Raw genomic sequence first — 8,722 nt, forward strand, 5'->3', positions numbered from 1 at the left:
CAACCACTCTTGTGCGCTCGGGATTCGAAGCTCACACTCAACCCTACGCGCTCCACCTCGGAAGAATCAACATTTCCCACGCTTCCAACGGCAAAAGGATTCTTCTGGGTTACATTATTCATAATTGTTATATTTGCTTCTTAGAGCTTTTATTTCCTTTTGTAAACTCTTTTATTGTGGTGCTTGTTCCAGTCAAGGGACTTGGAACAAGGGAAAGGCGTCCCAAGCCTAAGAGAAATTGGGAGTTTTAGGGTTTGTTGTGAGCCCGGTGTAAAACAACGAGTTGGGTAGTGAACTCGCAAAACTACCGTACTGTAATCTTGGATTATAGTGGAAATTCCCAAAGGCGCTTTGGGGAGTGGATGTAGGAGCGGTGAAGGCTCCGAACCACTATAAAACCGTGTGTTTGTGGTTGTCTCTTCTTATCTCTTTATCTTTATTTTAGTTCATATATTTGTGTGTTTTATTTTTAATTAGGCAAAAAGTTTTTAAAACACCCAATTCACCCCTCTCTTGGGTGACCATCTCTGGGCAACAGTTGTGAGCTTGGAAAACAACCGGCTGTAATCCAAGGGGTTATAGTGAATTCCCAAGTGAGGTTTGGGGAGTGGACGTAGGAGCAAGGGTTAGCTCCGAACCACTATAAACATCGTGTTTGTGATTGCTTGTCTCTCTTTCTCTCATTCTCATTTTACTCACAGCACATAGCAACTAATTAATCACCTTGCAAAAGTATTAATTAGTCATCTACAAAAGTTTTAATTGTAAAATTATTTTAAAACCCAATTCACCCCCCCTCTTGGGTTGTCTATCTGGGAAACATGAATTGTGAGGAGGTTCAACCTTTTGGAAAGTAAGTTACACAAGTACTTAATTATAATCATGCTTAAAAATACATATGGAGTACAATATATGTGATTATAGCTTTTGTCTTGTAGGTATTTTGATGATTATATCCGCCAATCTTGTCCAAATATAAGCCAAATAGATTTGGAAAGACGACGCGAAATGGAGTTTCCGGCTTGGTTTAGGTCATATGTGAGTACATAATTCATAAATATAATAATAAATTAGACTTTCTCTTGATTTATTCTTATGATATTATTTTTATCATGCTAGGTTAACGACAATAAAAATCATGTTGATGGGCGCTTAAAGGACCTATCATATGGCCCTGGGAATAAAGTTAAATGTTATAAAGGCTACTTTGTGAATAGGTACAGATTTCACACCAAAGAATATGGAAAGGATAAAAGCACCTTCAACAGTGGTGTGTGCATTAAGGGAAGCAGTTACAATGACTTTGAGAGTGACTATTATGGGATGTTGGTTGACATTATCGAGTTAGACTATTTTGGGGTTGGTAATAAAGTAGTGTTATTCAAATGTGACTGGTATGATAGAGATAAGGGTATGAAAGTGCACCCTCAACATGGCCTCGTTGAGATCAATTACAAACCAAGACTTCCAACCAATGATCCTTTTATATTAGCTCAACAAGCACATCAGGTGTTCTATACTGGTTACCCAGGTAAGAAGAAGAATCGAAGATTGTGGTGGGCAGTAATTAAGACAAAAGCTAGAGGTAGGTTCACTCCTAGTGTGACAGAAGAAAATTTTCTTGATTTTTATCAAGAAGAAAACCACAGGATTCCTACCCCAATCTCGATGACAGATGAGCTTGATGATCCAGACATTTTGGTTGGTGTTAATAGAGATACAGAAGATATTGATGCAGCAGAAATTGAGTTGACGACTAACCAAATGGAAGAGGAGTTTGAGGATGAAGAAGAAGATTTTGAAGATGAACAAACCGAGGAAGAGGAGCATGAGGCTGAGGAAGATTAAAATACAACATGCAACTTTGTGAATGCTAATATAACTAATTTTAGAGTTATAAATTATAATTGTGCAGACATGAGAAAGAGCAAAGGGAAAGCAACAGGTCCACTGATTGTTCTTTACTTTGATTGGATTTGTTGACATTTACATTGTGAAATAACTACAACTTTTTATTGTTGTGCAGTTATGGCCAAGAAAAAAGGGAAACCAAGAGGTAATGGAAAAGCAGCTTTAATACTGGCTGCTACTCAAGTTCCTCCTCAACCTTCTAGGTTGCCTGAGCGTGTCGAGGATTGTCATGATGATGATGATTACATTCCTGATGGGGACATGATTGAAGAGGTGGATACAAATGAAGAAATAAACGATGAAGAAATGAATGGTGCAGTGCAAAATCATGAGGATACAATGAATGAGGATCAGATGAATGATGAACTTGGGATTGATCCAAGACAGAGCAATGGCCGAGAACCAACCCTTAAAGCCCCTGTTGATGCAAATGGAAAAGTGATTGTTAGGTGCACAAGAGGAATGTATGAAAATATCACTTTCTTATATCACTAATTTGAATTTATGTGTTTGTTGCATTTAAAGTATTTAATTTATTTTCTAATGAATATTTTTTAAATTGCAGGTTTCTTGATTATGAGGTCAGTCACAAAGCTGTTGCTATCATGCGCCAATTTTTCAATGGTCCGTGGTTGTCATGGAGGGAGGTCCCTACACATGCTAAAGTTGGAATGTGGAACAAATTTGAGGTGATGTAATTAATTTATATTTCTTATCATTAACTTTTGCCCTTGTTACACATGCCAATTAATAACACTACAAAAGAAAGGATATCTTCCGGCGCTTTTTTTGGTCTCTCCCGACGCTTTTAAGCGTCGGCGAATTTCCAGCCCACGCATCGCAAAGCGTGGGTCAGACGTCGGGCAGGTGGGCGTGGGTCGGGTTTAATCCGACGCGTCAAAAAAGCGTCGTCGCTCTATGCCGACGCTTTTAAGCGTCGTTCATTTTATACAAACCCGACGCTTAAAAGCGTCGGCGTACTTCAACCGACGCTTCCCACCGTATTTGTGTTGGACTATGCCGACGCTTTTAAGCGTCGTTCATTTTATACAAACCCGACGCTTAAAAGCGTCGGCATACTTCAACCACTATGCCGACGCTTAAAAGCGTCGTTCATTTTATACAAACCCGACGCTTAAAAGCGTCGGCGTACTTCAACCCACGCTTCCCACCGTATTTTGTGTTGGACTATGCCGACGCTTAAAAGCGTCTGTGTATGCTACTTGAGCGACGCAATAAAGCGTCGTTAACCATGGGTTAGAATGAGAAACTCGTTGCATGGCAGTTCTTCTTGCAGTCCTCCAGACAGGTGGGCATGCTGTATTTTCATCCAGACCAAAAAGATTTCTATAATGGTGGGAAGATTGAGAGCTCCATCAAGAGTGTTGTATGAAGATTGGCCAAGCAACTTGCAGTAACTTTTGGGGGTGGTCTCCCTTAGAATCCAAATGGCCGCGATAACATTAAATACAAAGCATTGGCAATAGCATAACATTTGGAGTAACTTGCAGTAACTTGCAGTAACTTTTGGAGAGCAGCTGAACATAACATTGGCAATAGCATGAGGTAGGCCGCGATAACGAATCTCCAAAGCATTTTTATTGGCATATTATGAGAAATGACTAATAAAAGGAAGAGAATACAGTAGATGTGCCTGGGAGGGGAGAGAATATACTGGATGTCGATTCAAGGGGCATCCATGTTTCACAGTTCACAACAAAACTATTTGAATCAATTATTCTCCGTACTATTTTTTAACCAAAAAAAAATGCATCGTCTTGTTCTTATTTTTTCCTAAAATTCAAGACAATAATACCACAGCACAAAAAGGAATTACAAAATTCTCAAGACAGAATGGATGTAGGCATTCACCATAAACCATGGATCCCTCTACAACTTTGAGAAGGAACATAAATTACAGAAGCCTCTGCAGTACATTCAGAACCATGAAAGCATACTAGCATCATATTCAAAAATCAGGAAGGCACAATAATCATTATATATAAATATAACAATTAATAGTTCATCCGGGTATACGCTAGAAAGGCAGTACAAAAATCTTCCCCGACCAAAAAGGCATACAAATAATCTAACAACCGTCTCCCGCAAGGCGAGTAAAAGAATAAACTAAAGGTAGTATAAAAATGTCGAAGACACCAAAACTTCCTCTTCCTCATATTTTCCACATAAAACAACAGCATGGAATGAGAACGCATCACTTCACTTAGCCAACACCTGAAAACAGATACTTCAACCTACACTCTAGAAAGCCCGAAAAATACTTCATTCCAGAAAAGCCTTACTGCTGCTTGCACTCCGCGGGCCGATCCCCTTGTTGACCATCCCTTCCACTCTTCTGCAGTAAGATAACCATCATTTAGAATATAGATTAAGAACTATGCAGATTAAGATCAAGTGGGTGAGTAGATATCTCACCTTCTTTGTTGTAGCTGTCTGCTTGGGACAATAAAGCAGATCAAAAGTAAGCACACCATTCTCAAATATTTCAGACCTAAAAAGAGTAAAATTTAGAAATCTCAGACACATACCTTCTTCCTGGTCTTTCCTTCCTCTTCCTCTTCTTCTTCATCATCATCTTCATCCTCCTCATCCTCTTCCTCGTCATCCTCCCCATCTTCATCTTCATCATCCTCTTCTAAGTCCTCAAAATCATCCTCCTGAACAGCCTCCCCCGTGAACCACGAAACAGCATGAGGAATAATCTTGTCTCTGATAGTGGACCTGCAGGACAATGACACCACCCACTCAGCATCATCTAGGAGCATGCATGAGCTTACACAGTAATCAGAAGGCTTATCTCAATCCTGATCTTATAGGCAAATCATTATAAGAACTAGCAACCAAAATGCCAGAGATGAGATAATCAAAAACTGCCTCTGCAAATGTTAACTTGATTTTGTTTTTTTTCCATAATCAACACCTCCCTCTAACCTGTTTTTTCTTCAACCTGCAGTAGGTTTGGTTGGCTGCTTGAGGGAGAAAAAAGGGCTTACCCAATATCATAATCTTGCTCCATCTGACTCTGTAGCTGCTCAGCCTGTTCAAAGAGGCAAAAGATAAGCCATTGTTTTAATTTGATTTAGTCCTTATAGTTTCTTATTTTTCTCCAGGAAGGCAGGTAATGATGTCAACTTACAATGTCTTCATCGATATCCTCATCATCATCAGGGACTTGAGGTGGACTAAAGAAATTGAAAAAACTTTCACATTCTTCAGTTTTGGTAATGGGCTTGGCATTCTTTGAGCCCTTCTTTGGCTTCTTTTTCAGAAGCTTCTGAGTCAAGCACTTTCCTGGCAACCATTCAATTTCAGTCCTGCAACATATGAACAACGGCATGAGATTTTAAATAGAGAAGGAAAAACTTATAAGAAAAATATTTAGCAATAAATAGAAAAGAAAATACCCTATTGCTTTCTCTAGGATCGGTTCTTCATCATCAATCATATGATACGTTTTTGTCAGGATGGCATTCTTGAAATAAGGATTAGGATCAAAGAAAAACTCAAGCTTGAAACCCTTGGGATTATCTATTCTGCACCACTTGATATCCTTTAGATACTTGAGAGCTCCCTCATCACGCTCTTGAATCTGGAATCATCATAATCCAACTTTCATAAGTCATATATCCAATTTACAAGGAATAGAAGGAACAAAAGAAATGCATCATACTCTCATGAGGAATAGAAGGAACAAAAGAACAGAGGAATATCTTCAGAGGACTACAACCAAAGGTGAACATATAAAAGCATAATCATGAAAACTAACCTTAGAAACACGTGAGCATGAAAACTGGCTGACACTCCATAACCGAATTTCACCATTGCCATCACAAGAGCAGAGGAGATCTGTCTTCTTTGGATGAAAATCAAGAGATGTCACCTGGGAGTTGTGCCCATTGAATACATGCAAACAATAACTCGGCTGCAAAACAAGCCAGAAAATTGTGTTATAAGCATCTCTTTATCAGAGAGTTGGATACTCAACAAGCATGTCAAACTAGCAGGGAAAGTCAATCATGCACAAGAAAGGATGACCATCTTACTGTTCAATTATGAAGCACCATGGTTACAATTCCAAACATTATAGCAACATCTCTATCATTCTTGAATCACACATAAGTTTAGCCTGCATCTATAATACAGATTCAAAGGCCATCTAGAAAACTGAAGTCAATCAGTGAAGTAGGTTTACAAATCAAAGATTGAATACAGACTGGCACGTACACTAACCTCGATCATTACATGAATCACCTTCATTTACCACAACAGTACCATGTAAACCATATAAGAAAGTTGTATTGCAATCAGAAAATGCCAGTTTGCAAAGTGATCATAAAGCAAATTAAACAAAATTAACCACCTAAAATATGGCATGCAACTTAAATTTCTATAACTAACAAATGCATGTTTTTTAGCTGGATGATGCCAATTCAATACTTCAATCGATCAAGCAATAGTAATACGTGTTAAAAATTCTCACCCTGCAAATCCACTATGGATTAACTCAGCATTACAGGGATGCTGGACCTGTACCAAGTAGCAGCAAATGATCCATGTCAGTCACTAATTTGCAGAGAAAAGAGCGAGAAGACTTGTCAATAGTGCAAGGGTTATACCATTATACCAGTAATGGGACCGGTCTATTGGCCCTGGAGCCCGTTAGGACCTAAAATGGAGTGGAGTGTCTAGATAGTGTTTCTTCCTTTGGCCGAGGTTGACCGAATCTGCATTATCTATTTTAAACCGATCAAACTCTACAAACTAATTGTTATACATAAGATTTTGGAAACCATGTTCCTGTCAAGTCAACATAGAACATACTAATTAAAGTCCTTTCCAAGATCTATACTTATCAAAGTTCTGGCATAATCGTATTTTGGAAATTGAGGTAAGTATCAAAAAAAAAATTTAAAACAATCTAAAAACATTCATCTCAAAATCGTAAGTACACAATCTACGATGTATCAAGAGTCGACGGCATCATCATCTCTACGAGTAGATGAAGTATCAGCAACCTACAAGAAAAAAAATACTTTAGAAACTAAAAATACGAAAGTCATCACGCTCATACAAGAATACATTATAATTATATAAAATATTCAAATATATTTAGTTATGTACCGGAGGAGCAAATCCAATAATGTGTGTTTTCCCCTTCATCATTTATAACCTGTATCCACCTTTCCAGCTTTGATGTTTTTCTCTCCTGTTTCTTAACATCTACACTTCCTGTCTTCCAATACCAATGCTCTGTAATATGAAATAGAGTACTATAGCATAAAACAGAATATTTTTTTGGATGCACTTCATTTGAAAAAAATCTATAAGAGTTTCTGAAAGTAACATTCCTTCAGCTTGCTTGGTTGATCTATGAGAAATCATATACAAGAAACCTTCTGTCTTACCCCTAATCCACTCACAAACTCTTCAACTCAACCCCTCTCCCATCCTCATTTGCAAGTCCAGCTTTCTTTCCGACCGCCACTTCGACCCATTTGTCCCTGCCAACAAGCTCATAGAGGACCTAGACATCTATGCCTTCTCCATCTCCCTTCAAATGCATGATAATGCTCCAAACATCAAAACCTGCAAACCCACAAAAGAAACTATTCTTTCTACTCTTTCACGCTGTTCACAGCAAATTTCAGAACCTGCCAAACGCACTATGAGATGAGCCATCTCGACCAGCTTATATACCCACAAGGCCAACTCTATACTTTCGCCAACCCAACCAATAACCTGCTTCAATCTTCAACAGTACAACTCAAAATTAGAGATCTAGATCCCACAAACTCAGATACCTTTTTGTGCCCTAGAATCAAACTTGAAGCCCTAACAACATCTAATGAGATCAATTTTACAGCCGGGGCGGAACATAACTTGGACCGCATCCTGCAATCAAAATTTCAGACGCATCTGCAGCTCATACACAGCCAACCAGAAAATAAATCACTCTCGGAATTGAATCGGTCTTCCCACAACCAGGGAAACGCCTCATCCGGCTCTAAACCAGAATTCGAAGGACAGGAATTTTACAAATAGAAAAGCTTAATCAATCCCTGATATGAGAACAAAAAAGGAGTAAGCTAGACCTCAAGCTCCTCACTTTTACCATATAACAAGATACATTATTTTTACTGTTCCACATAGCAGCAATTATAATCAAGATTCCCATCAGTATTCCAGGACACAAAAAACTCTTAACACCTATTCCCCCATATATTTCCAAAAATAACTCATATTAATTTCAATGGACAAAAAATATTTGAACTACATGAATGAACAACAGGGAACCCGATACTTTCCCGATTAAAATCCTCAGAAAAACCGAGAAACATCATTTGCCTAAGAAAGAAGTGCATACCTGAGATCAGAGAAGACAACGGCTCGCGAGCTTCAAACTCGGATCTCAACGCCGTTAATCTGTTCCAAAATCTTAACCCTTGTTCCCCAACAGCTCCGATGTGGTAATTAGCTTCGGAATCCAGCCACTGGTGACGCCTCTGGATCGATCTACTGTAACCCTGCGAAGATTGAAAGAAGGGAGGAAGAAGGGGTGAAGAATAAGAGGTGAGATTGGGTATGTGTTGCCCAAGGTGACAATCCAAGAGGGGGGGGGGGTGAATTGGTTTCTTCTAAATTTTTGGTACTTTTAAAATTTTCTAAATTAAGTGCGATGGATGCTCTCTTAGGTTATTTAAGTGAGTTAATCTAATGCAAGAAGAGAAGATAAAGCAAGAGAAAATGAAAGCACAAACACAATGCAAACACACCAATATATAGTGGTTCG

The 8,722-nt window shown here is 38.7% G+C and overlaps 2 protein-coding genes across 3 annotated transcripts; one reads left to right on the forward strand and one right to left on the reverse strand.

The window, feature by feature from the left end:
• Window positions 1–1,930: 1,930 nt before the first annotated feature.
• Window positions 1,931–2,643, forward strand: LOC148700196 (uncharacterized). Its single transcript, XM_088709702.2, has 2 exons — window positions 1,931–2,375; window positions 2,477–2,643. The coding sequence occupies exons 1-2, from the start codon at window positions 2,029–2,031 to the stop codon at window positions 2,607–2,609; spliced, it is 480 nt and encodes a 159-aa protein (XP_088565828.1). The 5' UTR covers window positions 1,931–2,028; the 3' UTR covers window positions 2,610–2,643.
• A 1,236-nt stretch (window positions 2,644–3,879) lies between these two features.
• On the reverse strand, window positions 3,880–5,558 carry LOC120111543 (nucleosome assembly protein 1;2-like). 2 transcript variants are annotated; one of them, XM_088722007.2, is made up of 6 exons: window positions 5,337–5,558; window positions 5,069–5,246; window positions 4,926–4,969; window positions 4,461–4,653; window positions 4,348–4,365; window positions 3,880–4,267 (listed from the first exon to the last, which is right to left on the reverse strand). In XM_088722007.2, the coding sequence occupies exons 1-6, from the start codon at window positions 5,375–5,377 to the stop codon at window positions 4,211–4,213; spliced, it is 531 nt and encodes a 176-aa protein (XP_088578133.2). In that variant the 5' UTR covers window positions 5,378–5,558; the 3' UTR covers window positions 3,880–4,210. The 2 variants fall into 2 exon arrangements, with proteins under 2 accessions (XP_088578133.2, XP_088578132.2); XM_088722006.2 differs by lacking the exon at window positions 3,880–4,267 and having other exon boundaries at window positions 4,274–4,365.
• Window positions 5,559–8,722: the final 3,164 nt, after the last annotated feature.

Source organism: Phoenix dactylifera, chromosome 13, assembly GCF_051530095.1.
Source record: "Phoenix dactylifera cultivar Ajwa chromosome 13, Ajwa_hap1_PhDact_Kaust_v1.1, whole genome shotgun sequence".
Classification (NCBI taxonomy): domain Eukaryota; kingdom Viridiplantae; phylum Streptophyta; class Magnoliopsida; order Arecales; family Arecaceae; genus Phoenix; species Phoenix dactylifera.

What these genes read in the sequence shown, in the direction of transcription:
- LOC148700196 (XM_088709702.2), top strand. Translation starts at nt 2,029, where the DNA reads ATGGCCAAGAAAAAAGGGAAACCAAGAGGTAATGGAAAAGCAGCTTTA. An exon ending in GTTAGGTGCACAAGAGGAAT is followed by an intron (nt 2,376 to 2,476) that starts GTATGAAAATAT and finishes TTTAAATTGCAG; the next exon opens with GTTTCTTGATTATGAGGTCA.
- LOC120111543 (XM_088722006.2), bottom strand. Translation starts at nt 5,377, where the DNA reads ATGATTGATGATGAAGAACCGATCCTAGAGAAAGCAATAGG. An exon ending in AGGATATCGATGAAGACATT is followed by an intron (nt 4,970 to 5,068) that starts GTAAGTTGACAT and finishes CTCTTTGAACAG; the next exon opens with GCTGAGCAGCTACAGAGTCA. An exon ending in GAGCAAGATTATGATATTGG is followed by an intron (nt 4,654 to 4,925) that starts GTAAGCCCTTTT and finishes ATTGTCCTGCAG; the next exon opens with GTCCACTATCAGAGACAAGA.